The following is a 19,573-nucleotide window of genomic DNA, read 5'->3' as shown; positions in this document are numbered from 1 at the left end:
TGATCGTGTAAAGTTGTATTTATTAACGCAGACACAATGTATTATTATTGCATTATTGCATTACTCCCATTGCAATTGTTGTTATTGTTATTATTATTGTTGTTATTATTACTGTTGCTGTCAAAAGATGTATGATGACAAAGGTTTTCTTTCATTTAAGTATCCTGTTACAGACACAAAGGGGGGCGATGACTAACATTCGCACTCAGATTGAAGAGTATTTGAACTTCCTCTGGGTAGATGAAAACGGTGCAGCTAAAAAAAAAAAACAATAACAGCATTTAAAAAAAGGTAAGAATCATTTATTATAACATAGCGCGCGCGCTGGTCCTATCTAATTCCTATTGCGTCAACATGAACAAAATCCTTATGTACGCACGGCCGTGCTCAATAAAATGACGTGTGCAGTTTCAAAATAGCTGCAAAATTTCCGTCGTGTGAGTTCCTCAAGTTAAAGTTTCGGAAAGCGATAATAGTAAATCGAAGGCCAACCAAACTTTTCTTCGGCTTTCGACCTTCCCGCAAGTAATCAAGCCAACAAGCACTATACGAAAGCGAAACACAACAGGCCCGTTTCCCGAATTTATCAGAACAGGAGCTGGAGCAAATTTTAGCTGAAAGACATTCAGCAAGAACTAAGAAGACTACAAATTGGATTGTGGCGACTTTTAAAGGTAAACGTCTCTGTTGATGACGTTTTTTTGGTTACATTTGTAATTCCTACCGAAAACCATTTAATTACAAAATCAACAAAACAATCGGAGACGCCAACATTTTCGGGCAACTTTCATTTAAAAAACATTACAAAAACGTCATTCAGCGCCCAAATTGTTTTCGTATTTTATTAAGAATTGTTTCATGCTTTTAGCTGTGCGTCTATCGAGTTATGGATGCACTTGGGAAGTTTGGAGAGCACTCAAGAAGCTAGAGTTGCTCTCGACTGCGCCTTGAGCAACTCTTGCGCTTCTCTCGTGCTCTCCAAACTCCCCGCGTGCATCCATAACTCGATAGACGCACGCTAAGCATGAAACAATTCTTAATTATTACCTCTTCTAATTGACTTGTGATATTCATCAAGATCTTGAAAATGATCTATGAGACCAATTTTCTCCAGTCTTGACTTCTGTTTGTGTCAAACTTGATCGAGTCTTATAGGTTCTGAAACAATTTCCAGCGTGAGAGAAAGTTTTAATTATACGAAGTAATCCTACGTAAAGCTGAAATACAAGGAGCAAGAAGGGCCTAAATCCTTCAGTATCTTGCGACTTTATTGTTCACACGTACCTTCCTTACGATTGGTCATTTAGGTTTCTCATGTTTGCATTGATTATGCTGGAAACGAAATCGAAATAAACTTATTTAACCATTCGTCATCCTAATTTTTCCGGCTGCTTCCTCGAAGTAACTGCACGAGTATACAAACTCTTTATTGCGGGATATGTTAAGAAATCAGAATACGGGATTCGCATCATTTTGCACGTCTTCTGCGCCCGCCATAATGTTAAGCATTTTTCCTTTGTTGGCAAACAATAAAGAAGAATTTTTTCTTGATGTTGCCTTGTAAAACCTACCTCGTATTCTGGCGGGGGCTGGAGGCTTGCGAGGGTTGTGCTTCTGACGAGTGCAGCAGCAAGCATGATCTCCATGATGAAAAAAAACACGAGGAGAGAAGACGTGGCAACCTTCAGCTTCTCTTCATTAGTTAGGGAGATAGTTAACCCCTCTTCCACGAAATGACATGGGTATATTTGGTACGCGTGAGTCAGAACACGGATCATACCCTGATGATAGCTGTATACTGCCATCACAGATAGTGCGATGCAAGCCACGCTAACCGACCACAAGGCATCAATCTGAGTCAATAAGGGTCTTGTATTAGAAATTAAATAAGCTGTAAGTAGATTCGAACGTGCTGAGAGCCTTTGGGCTTTAATGAGAGAATTTCTGGCAGCTTCAGTTTAATTTCAGGCCGACACTTGTTTTGATAGGAATCTTGGTCACCGCGCACAAGAGAGAACCTCTCTAATAGTGCATCTTGAAAGTTTTACCCTAAAATGAACAAGTTATGTTTCCCTAAGCAAACTGGCATTTGTTTGTTGTTTACTTTTTAAGACCTCCTTTAATAAAAAAAACGGGAACATTTGTACGTCGCAAAAGGAATTTAAAACACGGTGACTTGAATCATTGTTTCGATAGTGTCTCACCAGAATGGACGATGGGACTGGGGTGGAGACTACAGCAAGTCCCATGATGCCTGTCGCGAGAACCTAATGAAAACAAAAAAATAACTTACTTGATTTGAAATTTTCTTGATGTTAACTAGAAGATACCACCACCTGGTCCTCCAAACAATTTTCATAATAAGAATGATGATCACAATAGCTATAGCAATAAATAAATATTTATAAACGATAATAATAATAATATTCATAAATGATCAGTAGCAATAAAACTTGCGATATGGATGAAGATCATTGAAATTGTGAGCTAGAATCCGAGCCTCATTTGTTTACTACTTAATATTTCCTTTGCCTGACTAATTTCCTTCAACCCAGCTTAAATTAGAGCTTTCAATGAGGCCTCGGCGAAATCAACCCTAACAGCGCTAAGGAATGAGTAAATTTGCCAAAAAACTGTGGAAAATAACCGTATCTTTACAAACTGGAAATTTCTATATTTGTAAAGCTATGTTAGGTAAAGTCACTTTGTGGTTTTCGTTTCCATATAAACTTTGGATGAAATGCCAAATCACCACATCTTTACTAGTTCCGTGACATAAAGACAAGTCGAATTTTCGTTTTTCCACTCTCGGTTTTGATTGAAAACCTCCAATTTTGCCGTGCGAAAAAATTTAAAACTTTTGCAATGCGAGTAGTTTTGTTTCAACTGCATGATTTCGATTTTAACAATGATCGAACGAAATGAAATAGTTGTGTCACCTAAAGTGATCGTACCACTGACCAAACACTCTTTGGCGTTTGAGAACTGTATTCTGATTCCAAACGAATCTTTACATTAAACAAAAATGGCGACTAAAACCAAAACCAAAAAACAACAACACCACGAGGTTTTCGAATTACGTCATTATCACATGATGTCAATCATGGGTACGTAAAGCGTACAAATTGAACTAAAACAATGTAGTTATAGTCGCGACAAGTTGTTTTTCAAACCTTTTAACAGTGAATGAAGCAAAGCGTCAAACTTTTCACCAAAAGTGTGAGAATATTCTCAGAGAGATTTACAGGTTGATTTGAAACGAATCGACCAATCATATAATTTATAAAACTAAATAAAAGGCAGTGCATCTATCGATTATACCTTTCACTCGAAAATTCGTTGAACTCATTACTGACGGCGTGATGATTTGTTATTGTTAAGTATTCTTTTTCGATTGAAAATACATTTTTCTCTATTTTTTCCTCATTGAAAAAAACGGGAGAAGTTATTTGCATTTCGTAACCGTTAATGATAATTTAAAAAAACATGGTTGCGATCAGCAATTCTCTTCTGTGGCCATGCAGCTTGTCTTTGAGTTAGGTTATATTGTGAAGGTTTTTAGGATCACTCATACTGGCGGGGAAAAAACAGTGAATTGCTCTGAAAATATCAATATGAACGGCTCAAATGCGTACCATACGTAGACGAATATTGGCTTAAATGATCACGATGAACGAAGTAAAGTTTGTTGATCGCTATTTTTTAACCATTGAGTCACCTCGTTGACAACATCTTTTCGGGTAGTTTCTGATCGATTTATTATAAACCTTTGCATCTCGTAAGAATAAAAGTGTCACAAATTTGAGCTTTACAGGAGATATATGGTCAATCTCCAAACGTGGCTGACTCATATTATCCTGAGGGAAATTCGAAGCAACGCAAGTTGTTATTCCTCCTCAGGTAAGACATGCGAATAAATCGTGGTTACCCCAAGCATTTCCTGCCCCCTACTTGCAATTGTCTCGTGCCTATTTGCTTTTCTTTGTAATAAACTCACTGCGAAATTATATACCAATTATGATATTCCCTTCTTCAAGAACAAAACACAGTATCCCCGAACTACGCACCAACCTAGGCTGTTGGATTTATAGTCTAGCGCGCTAACCGTAGGGCCAGAGGGCTCTCACATCCTCGGTATTTGTACTTTTTAAACTTTTAATTCTAAGAGGTATCAGTTTTCTTACCAGGCTAGATATCCAACATGGCATATACGTTAAGCTGGTGTAGTACCGCACTTCATATCGATCTACCATACCAGTCGTGAGGAAGATGGCCGCCATCGCCAACTGGAAAATTGAAAGGAACTTCATTTTTTTCTTCCTATACATTTTCATTCCTTTGAACTTAGTTGCGAAAGCGTTTTACTTGGAAAGGCCTGGACTTACGAACAACAATAACTTGTGCTCTTTGTGCAAAATTAGGCAACGAAATTAGGCTGTATGCAGCTGTTGTGCATTGGCCTCTTCTTTTTCCTCATTAAAAAAAAAAAACACTGGATAAGATATTTGCATTTCTTTAATGGTAACTTTGAAAAAATGGCGACAATCAGCATTTTCATCACTGTGACCGCACAGCTTGTCTTTGAGTTAGGTTATGTTGAGGAGGTTTTAAGGATCACTCATACTGGCGCAAAAAAAAAATCAGAAAACTCTTCTGAAAATGTCAATATGAACGGCTGAAATATGGACCATAAGTAGACGAATATTGGCTTACATTGTCGTGATAAACAAAGTAAAGCTTGTTGATCGCAATTTTTTAACCATTAAGTCGCCACGTTAACAACTTCCTTTCGGATAGTTTCTGATCGATTTATCATACACCGTTGCATCTCGTAAGAATAAACGCACCACAAATTTGCACTTCATAGGAGACATATAGTCAATCTGCAAAACGTGGCTGACTCATATTACTCCTGAGGGAAATACAAAACAACACAAGTTCTTATTCCTCCTCAGGTAAGACATGCGAATAAATCGTGGTTGCCCCAAGCATTTCCTGCCTCCATTTGTCCCGTGCCTATAAGTAAATTCACTGTGAAACCAGACACTAATTATTATATACCCTTGTTCAAGAGCAAAACACAATAGGGACCTTAAGATCGAGGTTTTTAGGCATTTCCCGCGAACTGCGAACGTCAAGAAGTCACATGACCAGTGCCTTGCCGTCAGGGTTGCAGTTTCAGGTTCACGTTTTATGCAGCTGTACCACGCTCTAGAAGTAAGCGATTTACCGCAAGGTTTTTTGCACCCCCAAAACATCAAACTTGAGAGGAAAGACTACTTTTAAGAACTCTTTCGCTTATTAATTATCGAATTCTTTTTCATAGAAACGTAATTTTGAAGACGATTTCTCAGCTAAAATAGAAGTGAACGAATGAATGAAAACAAACATGGCGGCCGACTATTTGTTGTTAAAACTTAAAACTGTTTTGCCGGTTGGATTACTTTAAGGTTAAACAAAAGCCAATTTCCGATGGTATGTGAATGCATGAATGCTTATTTTGCTTCAGTAATGGCTCTGTTCAGATGACCAAGCATACAAAGCTGCTTAAAGAAATAAGAAATCGAGATCTTTATTGCTCGACAACGAACCTTCAGAACTGCTATCGTCCAGCTGCATAATGTCTAGGAGATCTTTGTAGTCTTGCCTAATTTAAAGGGGATGAATGATTTAGTGTTCTGCTCTCGTTAAGTAATCAATAAATCCAACAAACACATTAATCCACATATCACCTTCGGGCAGCAGCCATCTTGTTTTTTTACTAATTTCTCATAATTCAACAGTGCTACCACCCGCGAATCTTATGTCCCAAATATGGGCAGACGGCTAACGTGAAACCGCTAGCGGCGAACCGCAGTTTGCCGTTTGCCGTTTGCGGTGAGATCGCCAAACCTCGATCTTAAGGTCTCCAATATCCACAAAATACGCACGAACCTGGAACCTGGACATTGTATTTGTAGCACGCTAACGGTAAGGCCTGAAGGCTCATAAACCCTCGGTATTTATACTTTATGTTTTTGAACTTTTAATTCCAAGAGGTATCAGTTTCTTACCTGGCTAGATATCCAACATGGCATATAAGTTGCGCTGAAGTCGTGCCCCAGTTGATATCGATCCACCAGACCAACCGTGAGGAAGATGGCCGTTATTACCACCTGAGAAATTGAAAGGACCTTCATAATTTTCTTCCCAAACATTTTCATTCCTTTGACCTTAGTTGCAAAATGTTCTACTTGGAAAGGCTTGGACTTACGAACAAGAATAGTTTGTGATGATGATGATGATGATGATGATGACGATGATGGTTTATTAAAAACTACACACGGTGGCATAAAATTATGAATTACAGTGTGTTTACATACATATTACGAGAGTAGATAAAATTACACTTGTTTTTGAGGGACTGGGATTACAGGCTATTATAAATAATTTACAATTCAGAGGGAAATAAAATACTATAAAAGAGATAACTAGACCTTATGATTAGTTAATTTTCGCCATTGCTGGGAAAAGACTAGAACCAAAGCGTTTTGCTCTATACTGAAAACGGCTAGAACTACTACTGCTCCTAAGGTGGTAAGAGTGGCACTCGGATCGCATGGGAGGGAGGAGACGGTGCAGCTGGCAGGCCGGATTATTTTTGATATTGTGCCACACTTTAAGACATAAGTGGGCGCGTCTATCCTCTAAACTGGTATTGTTGGCTTGAGCAAGAGCCTGTTGATAGTGGAGGTCAGGATATATCATTCGCATAGCCTTCTTCTGGATAGCTTCAAGCTGGTCAATGAGGAAGCGAGGAAGGTAAGAAACCGAAACAACAGAAGAGTATTCTGACAAGATCCGCCGGAGGGACTCCAACGCGTCTCAAGACCCTGAGAATGTGCAGTCGCTTGATCGTTATACAAAATAAGGCTACGAAGTAAGGCCGCGTGCAGCTGTGTTGCATTCATGTGCTTACATGAGTCGTCGGCTTATTTCTGTCATTCGCATTTTGATAATTGTGCAAAGCGATTGCCAACCGGTTCATATTGCGAAAACCTTCGATGTCATAACAATTCAACAATTGCATGAACGGATGTTTTGTTGTGACGTTTGTATTTCGCGTTTATAAATCACGCCCGTCGCAGGATGTTAAAGAAATAAATAGAGATGTACATATAGATATTCAATGTTTTTATGTTTTTGGAAAAGCCTTAACAAAATCTTTTCGAAATATTCCTTCCTCTCCTACTTCGAGCACCGTATCATATGAATTCGACCCAAATGATGTCGAAGTGAACTTTGTCCATAATGCTCTCAGATCTTAAAGAAAACCCATTGGACTTGATAAATTATGTGTCAGCTTGTTAAAGGATGCTACTGATGTCATGGCACCAGTTCTAACTGCACCGATGAATACATCTTTCACCGATGTAGTTTTTCCCGAGGTATGGAAGTCAGCAAAGGAAAAAGTACTGATTTGCCATGAGGAATGAAACCTCTATGCGTTGATGATCTATCAGTTGGTCTTTTTTTTTTCCCACGTTGTGATCTGAGGCGAATGAACTGTTTTCGAGTTTATTTCTATGGATTACTGACATATTTTTCCTTGCGGTCGTTAGGTTTACATGAAGTCATTCACTGAAAGACTTTCGAGGAGGCAACGTTTTTTCACAATGTTTTGAAGTGGTTTTCCATCAAGAAGAAGGAGGAATTTGGCGAACAGGCTGCTAATAGTATCAGCAGTTCTATTACTGTTTGTCCTTATGTGCCTCCATCTGGTAATTTTACCATCCATGAGCGGGGGATATAACGAGGAATGTTACTTGCCAAACGAAAGCCGTCAAGCGTTACGAATAATGGTGAAGAACATTTGACGGGTGTTAAGAGAGTTTGAATATTACGAAGTAATCCTACGTATAGCTGAAATATAGGGAGCAAGAAGGGCCTAAATCCTTCAGTATCTTGCGACTTTATTGTTCACACGTATCTATCTTACGGTTGGTCATTTAGGGTTGTCATGTTTGCATGGATTATGCTGGAAAAGAAATCGAAATAAACTTATTTAACGCTTCGTCATCCTATTTTTTCCGGCTGCTCCCTCGAAGTAACTGCACGAGTATACAAACTCTTTTTTGCGGGTTACGTTAGGTAATCAGGACAAGAGATTCGCATCATTATACCCGCCTTCAGCGTCCACCATAATGTTAAGCATTTTTCCTTTGTTGGCAAACAATAAAGGTGAATTTTTTCTTGATGTTGCCTAGTAATGCCTACCTCGTATTCTGGCGGGGGCTGGAGGCTTGCGAGGGTTGTGCCTCTGACGAGTGCAGCAGCAAGCATGATCTCCATGATGAAAAAAAAACACGAGGAGAGGACGTGGCAAGCTTCAGCCTCTCTTCATTAGTTAGGGAGATAGTTATTCCCTCTTCCACGAAATAACATAGCTCCGGTGGGTACTCGTGAGTCAGAACAAGGATCATACCCCGATGATAGCTGTATACCGCCATCACAGATAGTGCGATGCAAGCCACGCTAACCGACCACAAGGCATCAATCTGAGTCAATAAGGGTCTTGTATTAGAAATTAAATAAGCATTAAGTAGATTCTAACGTGCTGAGAGCCTTTGGGCCTTAATGAAAGGATTTGCGGCAGCTTCAGTTTAATTTCAGGCCAACACTTGTTTTGATAGAGATCTTGGTCATCGGGCACAAGAGAGAACCTCTCTAATAGTGCATCTTGAAAGTTTTACCCTAAAATTAACAAGTTATGTTTCCCCTACGCAAACTGGCTTTTTGTTTCTTGTTTATTTTTTAAGACCTCCTTTAATAAAAAAAAAGGAGCATCTGTACGTCGCAAAAAGAATTTAAAACACGGTGACGTGAATCATTGTTTCGATAGTATCTCACCAGAATGGACGATGGGACTAGGGTGGAGACTACAGCAAGTCCCATGATGCCAGTCGCGAGAACCTAATGACAACAAAAAAATAACTTACTTGATTTGAAATTTTCTTGATGTTAACTAGAAGACACCACCAGCTACTCCTCCAAACAATTTTCATAATAAGAATGATGATCACAATAACTATAGGAACAAATAAATATTTTAATAATGATAATGATAATAATGTTCATAATTGATCAGTAGCAATAAAACTTGCGATATAGATGAAGATCATTGAAATCGTGTGCTATAATACAAGCCTCATTTGTTTACTATTTAATATTTTCTTTGCCTGACTAATTTCCTTCAACCCAACTTAAATTAGAGCTTTCAATGAGGCCTCGTCGAAATCAGCCATGACAGCGTCAAGAAATGTGTAAATTTGCCAAAAAACTGTGGAAAATAACGGGATCTTTACGAACTAGAAATTGCTGTATTTGTAAAGCTATGTTAGGTGCAGTCACTTTGTGTTTTTCGTTTCCATGTAAACTTTAGATGAAATGCCATATCACCATATCTTTACTAGTTCCTTGAGGCAAAGAAAGGTCAAATTTTCGTTTTTCCACTCGCGGTTTTGATTGAAAACCTCTAGTTTTGCCGTGCGAAAAAATTTAAAACTTTTGCGACACGAGTAGTTTGTTTCAACTGCATGATTTCGATTTTAACAATGATCGAACGAAATGAAATAGTTGTTATTCAAACCTTTTAACAGTGGATGAAGCAAAGTGTTAAAATTTTCATCAAAAGTGTGAGAATATTCTCACATAGATTTTTAGGTTGCTTTGAAAGGAATTGACCAATCACATAATGTATAAAACAAAATAAAAGGCAGTGCATCTATCGATTATAATTTTCACTCCACAAATCGTTAAACTCATTACTGACGGCGTGATTATTTGTTATTGTTGATTATTCGTTTTCGATTGAAAATACATTTTTCGCTATTTTTCCTCATTGAAAATAACGGGAGAAGTTATTTGCATTTCGTAACCGTTAATAATAATTTTAAAAAAAATGGTTGCGATCAGCATTTCTCTTCTGTGACCGTGCAGCTTGTCTTTGAGTTAGGTTATGTTGTGGAAGTTTTTAGGATCCTTCACACTGGCGGAATAAAAAAAAAAAAGAGTGAATTGTTCTGAAAATGTCAATATGAACGGCTCAAATGCGGACGATACGTAGACGAATATTGGCTTACATGATCATGATGAATGAACTAAAGCTTGTTGATCGTTATTTTTTAACCATTGAGTCACCTCGTTGACAACCTCCTTTCAGGTAGTTTCTGATCGATTTATCATAAACCTTTGCATCTCGTAAGAATGAACTGTCACAAATTTGAGCTTTACAGGAGATATATGAGTAGTAGAGGGATTGAGAGGTATAGACCATCAACCCGCGGGCCTAAAAATCTGAAATAATCCGTGAAAAATATATAACTCTAATCTGCAAAAATGATCTGGACAAAATGATCTGGAATAAATCTGTAAACTGATATGACAAAATCCAAGAATACAGAAATTTTTAAACTTTACAAAAAATTAAAATCATAAAAGAGACTCAAAATGGCTTCTTCTTAATCTTGTTTCCAAATTAAAACGCTTAATTTTTTTTATTTTATTCATAGTATAAGAGATATGTGATTATAATATTCATTTAGCATTACTTGAGGATGATAGACGTTATTGTCCTTTTTGTGATTAAACTATCAAAGAAAATGAAATTGTTGAAGAGAAATGTTGTGAGAATCAGAATGTGAAATTAAGAGATAGTTCGTTTGTTTGTATTAATTGTGGATTAGTTCGTGGTTATAATTTAGAAGATTGCAAGTTCATTGATTTTTATAACAATAGGTATAAATTCCGAAAAAAATCAGTTTATATCAGAAAATACCATATAGAAAAAGTTATTTATGAAATTGATGATCAATATAGAATTCAAATATCTCGAAATGATATAAAGAAAATCATTAAAATCTTTGATCTTATTGAATAAATAGAACTTCAAATAAAAAGTGGAAGAAAACGGACAATATCAATAAAGTTTATCATTGGTAAGCTAATTCATATGATGAATTTATCACCTAATGAAACAAAAGCCTCGAAATCGAAGAAGACTATTAAACAATATAAGAAGTATTGGGCTCGAATAAAGAATCTTATTGGAGATGAAATTGATTCGATCCTTAATCAGCAAATTTAGAATCATATTTTTTAGAATATTTGTCTGCTAATGGGCACATGTCTATTATCAATTCATCAATGACTTTGACATGATTTAAAAACACATGCGCATCAAATTGAAGCCCTCTCAAACATAACCTCAATTCAGTTAATATCTTTTCATAGGATGTGAAAGCAAACTTACACATCTCAATATTTTTCTTATAATTCTTTAATTCCAAGAAGGTTTTTAACGCAATTCCAGATCCAGACACAATACCAAGGATAATTGGGTTTAGTGTTACACCACCAACGATGGTTCCAGTACCAATCAATCCAACGGATGCTACTTGACCAATGATATGATTCCTATTCATTATTTTATGCATTATTTTAATCAATTTGGTCTTCAGTTAGTTTGTCTGATATGTGATTCCAATTGAATATTTTACTTGTTTTTTTCATATATATTGGATAGATTAATCTAATTCAACTAAATATAATACACAAGCTCTTTCAATTACAGCGTTTAATGAATTTGTTGTTATTTTCAATCTTGCTCCAGATTAAAAATTGAAAATGACGAAACCATTTAAAGTTCTATTAGTTGGTCTGTTTTCAAGTAGTGTAGTTGTATATGTTCTTTTACCTGTTTCTATATATTGGATATTGTAATATCCCGATTTATTAATTCGATAATTAAATCTGAAGTTGAGTGAGTATGTACCTGTGTTAAGAATTTCGATATCATTAGAATGCACTCTGAAATGAGTTGAATCAATTGAAGATATACTGCTATTTTGAAATTCGATTGCTCTTGCGACAAAATTTCGGCGATTGTCTATATAGTGTAAATATATATTTTTTATTGTTTCATCTGCATTATACTTTGTGGCTGGGCTGGTTGGTATTTTTGGTTGACGAATCATTAGTGGTGCATTGAAATATATAAAACCATTATGAACTATACTATACAATTTATCTTAAACATCTTTTACTGGTAAGTCATTGTGATAACCTCTAGAACCATAAACGACTACCCAAATAACTAGTAAAAAACTATGTATCTGACCTGATTTGTTTTTCATCACAACGTCAACCATTAAATAATTAGGTGTTGTATCAGTCCATTTTGTCATATGAACAATACTTCTGACATGGTTTGAAAGTTTATTCATTAGTTGTCTTGAGACTGTCTCGACAGAGCTTGTAGCACTTTAACTTAATGTATTGTGATCGATATCATTTGATTTCCACCATAATTCAATGCCAACTGTATATTCTGATTTATCAGCTTGGTACCTGTTAATTCCAAAGCGTGATGAATAATAACCTTTTTTATATTTTTTAGAATGGTTTTACACGATTATTAAATTCATGAAAGACACCATTATCAGCCAGTTTTTGCCCAGAGATAGCATCTTCATCGCTAAATTGGCCGGGATCGTATATAATATACCTGAGATCATTACTCAGTCGACTGCTAACACCACGAGAAATGTGGTCATCAACGTATTTTTCATAGTTTGCTGTCATGAAAGTATTGTTGTCACTTATTGTTTTATTAAAGTAATTAACAGTTGATGCATGGAATCTTTCATCAGGCTGTGGATCTTTTAGGTTTATGATTGATTTTGAGTTCATGTTGAGGTTACCAGTCATAGCATATGTACCATCCAAAAGCACAACAGTATTTTCATTAGATTTTTTAGCTATTTCTCTATTGAATGTTATGTCAAGCTTTCCACTTAGTTCATTAAGCATAGTGCTTAAATCAGCTTTCTTAACAAATTCAGATTGTAATTTATTGTCATTTACAACAGCAGTGCCATTCAATGGTTGATCTGAAATGCCTGTTATTTGTCTGTCAGCACCGTGAACACTACTGAAATTCAAAGCCTTTTCGATATTACCACCTTGTTTTTTGTTAAGATAATCAGTGAGATCGGTTCTGCTATGTGGTATTTTTTCTATTTTGTCATCAACATATTTTTGGTTGCAGCGTCATCATTATCAGTTGGTGTGCTTAATTCAGATTTTTTTTTTGTCTTGCTGAAAATTCAGCAAAATCTTGATGATTGAATCCTCTATTTTGTAAATCAGTTTTCAAAGTATCATAATCAGATTTTGTTAATTTTCCAAGTGAATCTAATGGGATAATTTGTTGCATATGTTGATGAAAAATATTTGATTCGGGAATAGACATCAAACGATTTTCCTTGAGTAAAGTATCAAGATTACTTTTCGTGGTGGTATTGAAACTTAAAGGTTTGGGATTTCTTATCGTTTTTCCATTAAGATTTATGTCACCAGTCATGGTCCCACCAGCTAAATCTAATTGTTTTGAATTTTCTTCGTCAACATATTTTTTATTGACAGCGTCACCATATTTTTTATTGACAGCGTCACCATTATTAGTTGGAGGACCTAAATTTTCTATTTTTCTATTATTATCGGAAACAGAATTATCGAAAGTTATTTTACCGAAAATAGTGTTATCGTTTTGTATATTAAAATAAGCATTAAGATCAGTGACATCAGCTTTATCATTGTCTAATTGATCAAATTGAGCCTGAAAAGCATTTTTTGCAGTAAAACAGTTCACATATTAATTATTTAGTATTAAATTGAGTTTTATCAAGTTTGGTGTTTAATTGAGAAACATTGACATCTCTCTTACATCGATACCAGCACCTAAATTTATTATTTTGTTGTTTCCCGTGTCAAAATCACTAGACATAGTGTATGATCCATCACTGTGAATATATTGGTCAACGTAAACTTTTGTGCAAACATCTTGAGGATCAGTTGGATTTTTAACATTTTTAAGTTGTTTATTTTCCATATCATAGTCACCATCATCAGTTAATTTAAATCCAACACCTGGCACACCTCCTCTTTGTCCTGGTGATGTTTCACTACAATCGGATGATCTGGAATTAGAAATCCATTCGAATAACTCATTGTATATTAATTACATATATTAAATTTGTTCATTCAAGGTTTTTGCCATGATTTTTCTAGGCTTGTCGATGTATAAAAATGAATAATCACCAAGTGTTGCTTTTTTATATTTATCTATTGGAACGCTATGTTCGTTGCATATCATACTTCTTCCGTTTTTACTAGGAACATATATACAAAAATGGCTACAATTCATTCTTATATCTTTTGGTGTTCCGAAATAACTCTGGCTTAAATAAATAACTGAGCAGTTTGAATGTCTTCCTTTGACAAAATATTCAATTAATGGTTTTTGGTTCTTATCACAAACGAAATCATCAAATATGAGAATTTTCTGTGAATCATCATTCATTTCAGACACTGGAATGATGGCATCATTACTTGCTTTAATAACAGGATAACCGACATCTTTCGATATTCGCTTGAATTTTTTCATCAAATGTTGATACTTGTTTTGTTCAAGGTTTTCACCATATAAAAATATTTGATCGAAATATAACAGTTTAAGAATCATGTGAATCAATAAATTAGTCTTACCAGAACCACCTAGGCCACATAGTAACATACGAAAATGATCATTAGGCATGTATTCATGTCCATCTAACTGCTTGAAATCACTTTCACATTCTTCAACACTGTAATCAGGTATTCTCACGGTATATATTTATTTACATTAATTCAACTAATATCTATGAGTTTATTAAAGTGGAGAGAATTAGTCGAAACCAAAACCAATATAGGGAATAAAATCAATAGTATGCGCGAAGCAATCAATGAAAATGATATCAGACGTAAAGCAAGTCAACAAACATATTCAGAATTATTCAAACCAATAACCAACAAATTAGATGAAGTAATTGAAAATAATATGAATATCTCACCAATCAGAAAAAGACCAAAGAAAAAAGTTGGAACACCAAACATTGATTATTACCCAGAGGTGGATCCATTTGAAAATATGGATGTAGAGGGCCTTTTTGATGAACCAGTTTTACCACAAACCTAAACCTCCACCATATGAAGAAACATTTCCAGATTTTTATGTTGATCCACAATGCTTCCCAGAACAACCAAATGAATTACCTCCTGAATATGACGAAGATGAAGTCCCAGATTATGAAATAGATGATGAGGATATGGAAAAAGACATTCTCAACAAACTTAATATTCAAGATCATGAAAATGTTGAAAATGTTATTGATCAAGAAATAATGAATCCGCAAAAAACAAGAAATTATGTTCGTAACATTATCAAGAAAGCAAAAACAAGGAGAAATCAACTTAAAGGTTCAAAATCACAAGTAACCCAAGCATTTAATAAAGGGAAAATAACTTCAGCTGAAAGACAATTAAGAAACAAACAAATAGATGATTCAAGAGCAGTATTGAATCAGTATATAAATGGTTATGAAACAAGAATTAAAACAACAGTTGGAAAAGGTTTAAGAAGAAAACAAAAAGAAGGAAATGTTGTGTTTTTCAATGATCCAAAATATCTTTTGAAACAACTCCAGCTTATTATTGGTGAAATGACAGCTGGCAATACAAGTATACAAATGAGAAACACTGGTCAAGCTATTCTAGACACTCTTCTTAGGTCCCAAATAATTGATAAAAGTTAAACAACAAAATCGTAAAGAATTATTTCAAAATATAATCTAATTATAGTATATAATGGAAAGAGAAATTGTTCTGTCATCTTACAATAACAAATCTAGAAAAAACAAACCATCAGATTTTACGACTGATTTTGCGAAGACCATAGATCTTGATGATAATCGTAATTACGTTATTGGTCTTAATAGAATCATAAACATGAGTTTCACATGGTTTAATGTTAAAAGTTCACTGGATAACCAGAAGATAAAATATAGTAAAGATAATGGTTCAACTTACACTGAATTCACTCTACCAGCTGGTCTACGAACTTATAAGAATTTTAATGAATACATTAAATCTCAAACAAAAATAGATGATAAAACTTATCCAATAACATTGAAATTTGATGATACAATTTTTCGAGTGGAAATAAGACTAGCTAATAATTATAAGCTCGATCTTCGAGACAGTAATTTTAATGATCTTATTGGTTTTGAAAGAGTTGTTCTAAGTTCTGGAACTCATGCTGGTCCAAAGATACCCAATTTATCACAAGACACTGATATTCTAAACATTCATTGTGATCTCATTGATCAGAGTATGGTTGATGGACAAGAAACAGACATCATCTACAGCTTCAGTACAAGTGTTCTTAATCCATCATTTAGTTTCACTGTTAAACCAAAAAGAGTAACATATAGTCCAGTCAACACAAAGAGAATATCAAGAATTCGCATCGATATCACTGACGGTAAACGAAGAATCATTGATTTAAATAATCAAGATACAGCTTTTTCATTAATATTAAAGTCAACAAATTAATATAACCAATTAATATTATCAATTGAATTGAAGAAGATCTATCATCCAAAATTGGGTCGTTTTGTTTATAAACATAAGGGTTCTGGTATACGAATGACATTAGATTTTGTTAGACATTAAGAATAAACACAAGCGAGAAAAACACACAACGTTTCGATGACTCCATGTCATCATTCTCAAGTGAGAAGAGAATAAAAATGAATAGTTAATTTATACCGTGCGAAGGTGGCAAACGTAAAAAGTTTAAAATATTTAAAATATTTAAATAAATAATTGCGCGTGTTGAGTTCATAAATGTAAACTATTAAATAAATAGTTTCGCGCGTATGGAATCAGATTGTTTGTTCAAAGAGGGCTTCATCTTCTTTATGAAAAGCATTTCATGAACTAAACAGTCCAGTTTCCCGGTGCACTTTTTAAGTACGTTGAAATGCTTGGTCAGGTCGCCGATGGTTTGTAGGCCGTGGTCGTTCTTTAGATGTTTGCCGATGGCCGAATTACGGTGCTCATTAATACGTTGATGTAAATGCCGGCTGGTGTACCCGACGTACTCTGCATCACACAGATCACATTTATAATTATATACAACGCATTGTTGGCTAACTATAGGAGGTTTAGGCTCACGTACTCTGAGATCTTCACAGATTTTGCGACTCTTGAACACGGGATGAAGGGTGTGATCGATTTTGTTGCTTAGATCTGAAAATTGCTTTTTCACTGCGTCAGCTGACTTTTGATCTTTAAAAGGCAAAACCACTCGGTGAACAGCATTTTCGTTGACGGATAATTGAGCTTGCACTACAGGGTTTTCCGACATAACTGAGGTGACAAAGTGAGAGATGGTGGAATTGATGAGGTGGTCGGGATACTTGAGGTTTGTAAACATCTTTAGATGATCACATTCAGATTGGAAGGACTCCCATGTGGACGACAGGCGGAATGCACGATTCAACATGGTCTTAAGTAGTGATTTCTTGTACCTTTTATCGACGTGGCTCCAGATCATTTTTTCCAGATCATTTTTGCAGATTAGAGTTGTATATTTTTCACGGATTATTTCAGATTTTTAGGCCCTAGGGTTGATGGTCTATACCTCTCAATCCCTCTACTACTCATATATCTCCTGTAAAGCTCAAATTTGTGACACTTTTATTCTTACGAGATGCAAAGGTTTATGATAAATCGATCAGAAACTACCTGAAAGGAGGTCGTCAACGAGGTGACTCAATGGTTAAAAAATAACGATCAACAAGCTTTACTTCATTCATCATGATCATGTAAGCCAATATTCGTCTACGTATCGTCCGCATTTGAGCCGTTCATATTGACATTTTCAGAACAATTCACTGTTTTTTTTATTCCGCCAGTGTGACGGATCCTAAAAACTTCCACAACATAACCTTACTCAAAGTCAAGCTGCACGGTCATAGAAGAGAAATGCTGATCGCAACCATTTTTTTAAAAAATATTATTAACGTTTACGAAATGCAAATAACTTCTCCCGTTATTTTCAATGAGGAAAAATAGAGAAATATGTATTTTCAATCGAAAAAGAATACTCAACAATAACAAATCATCACGCCGTCAGTAATGAGTTTAACGATTTGAGGAGTGGAAATTATAATCGATAGATGCACTGCCTTTTATTTTGTTTTATACATTATGTGATCGGTCAATTCCTTTAAAATCAACCTAAAAATCTATGTGAGAATATTCTCACACTTTTGATGAAAATTTTGACGCTTTGCTTCATCCACTGTTAAAAGGTTTGAATAACAACTATTTCATTTCGTTCGAGTCGCAAAAGTTTTAAATTTTTTCGCACGGCAAAATTAGAGGTTTTCAATCAAAACCGTGAGTGGAAAAACGAAAATTTGACCTTTCTTTGCCTCAAGGAACTAGTTAAGATGTGTTGATTTGGCATTTCATCTTAAGTTCACATGGAAACGAAAAACACAAAGTGACTGCACCTAACATAGCTTTACAAATACAGCAATTTCTAGTTCGTAAAGATCCGGTTATTTCCACAGTTTTTCGGGATATTGACACATTTCATGGCGCTGTTATGGTTGATTTCGACGAGGCCTCATTGAAAGCTCTAATTTAAGCTGGGTTGAAGGAAATTAGTCAAACAAAGAAAATATTAAATAGTAAACAAATGAGGCTCGTATTATAGCACACGATTGCAATGATCTTCATCCATATCGCAAGTTTTATTGCTACTGATCAATTATGAACATTATTATCATTATCATTATTAAAATATTCTTATTATTGCTATAGTTATTGTGATCATCATTCTTATTATCAAAATTGTTTGGAAGACTAGGTGGTGGTATCTTCTAGTTAACAGCAAGAAAATTTCAAATCAAGTAAGTTATTTTTTTGTTTTCATTAGGTTCTCGCAACTGGCATCATGGGACTTCCTGTAGTCTCCACCCCCGTCCCATCGTCCATTCTGGTGAGACACTATCGAAACAATGATTCACGTCACCGTGTTTTAAATTCTTTTTGCGACGTACAGATGCTCCCTTTTTTATTAAAGGAGGTCTTAAAAAATAAACAACAAACAAAACGCCAGTTTGCGTAGGGGAAACATAACTTGTTAATTTTAGGGTAAAACTTTCAAGATGCACTATTAGAGAGGTTCTCTTTTGTGACCAATATCTCTATCAAAACAAGTGTCGGCCTGAAATTAAACTGAAGCTGCCGCAAATCCTTTCATTAAGGCCCAAAGGCTCTCAGCACGTTAGAATCTACTTACAGCTTATTTAATTTCTAATACAAGACCCTTATTGACTCAGATTGATGCCTTGTGGTCGGTTAGCGTGGCTTGCATCGCACTATCTGTGATGGCGGTATACAGCTATCATCGGGGTATGATCCTTGTTCTGACTTGCGCGTACCCACGGGACCTATGTTATTTCGTGGAAGAGGGGATAACTATCTCCCTCACTAATGAAGAGAAGCTGAAGGTTGCCACGTCTTCTCTCCTCGTGGTTTTTTTCATCATGGAGATTATGCTTGCTGCTGCACTCGTCAAAGGCACAACCCTCGTAAGCCTCCAGCCCCCGCCAGAATACGAGGTAGGCATTACTAGGCA

The 19,573-nt window shown here is 35.5% G+C and overlaps 1 protein-coding gene and 1 long non-coding RNA gene across 5 annotated transcripts; one reads left to right on the top strand and one right to left on the bottom strand.

Moving 5' to 3' along the window:
• LOC148738350 (uncharacterized) lies at positions 1–6,092 on the bottom strand. Of its 4 annotated transcripts, none has more exons than XM_088750899.1 (5): positions 6,054–6,092; positions 4,185–4,286; positions 2,205–2,267; positions 1,572–1,853; positions 1–255 (listed from the first exon to the last, which is right to left on the bottom strand). In XM_088750899.1, the coding sequence occupies exons 1-5, from the start codon at positions 6,075–6,077 to the stop codon at positions 193–195; spliced, it is 534 nt and encodes a 177-aa protein (XP_088607025.1). In that variant the 5' UTR covers positions 6,078–6,092; the 3' UTR covers positions 1–192. The 4 variants fall into 4 exon arrangements, with proteins under 4 accessions (XP_088607025.1, XP_088607027.1, XP_088607026.1 ...); XM_088750901.1 differs by lacking the exon at positions 6,054–6,092 and adding an exon at positions 4,714–5,093; XM_088750900.1 differs by lacking the exon at positions 6,054–6,092 and adding an exon at positions 4,386–4,450.
• A 10,571-nt stretch (positions 6,093–16,663) lies between these two features.
• LOC148738349 (uncharacterized) lies at positions 16,664–19,571 on the top strand. The gene is made up of 3 exons (XR_015997272.1): positions 16,664–17,344; positions 18,869–18,931; positions 19,275–19,571. It is a non-coding gene; the product is annotated as an uncharacterized LOC148738349 (long non-coding RNA).
• The last annotated feature ends 2 nt before the right edge of the window (positions 19,572–19,573 follow it).

This window comes from Stylophora pistillata, chromosome 2 (assembly GCF_964205215.1).
Source record: "Stylophora pistillata chromosome 2, jaStyPist1.2, whole genome shotgun sequence".
Classification (NCBI taxonomy): domain Eukaryota; kingdom Metazoa; phylum Cnidaria; class Anthozoa; order Scleractinia; family Pocilloporidae; genus Stylophora; species Stylophora pistillata.
The sequence above is the reverse complement of the archived record's forward strand: the minus strand, read 5'-3'. Positions and strand labels throughout refer to the sequence as shown.

Excerpts from the sequence above, each read along its gene's own strand:
- LOC148738350 (XM_088750898.1), bottom strand. The coding sequence starts at position 4,334 with ATGAAAATGTATAGGAAGAAAAAAATGAAGTTCCTTTCAATTTTCCAG. Across the intron at positions 2,268-4,184 it reads CATGTTGGATATCTAGCCTG|GTTCTCGCGACAGGCATCAT; the intron begins GTAAGAAAACTG and ends TGTTTTCATTAG. Across the intron at positions 256-1,571 it reads AGCCCCCGCCAGAATACGAG|CTGCACCGTTTTCATCTACC; the intron begins GTAGGTTTTACA and ends TTTTTTTTTTAG.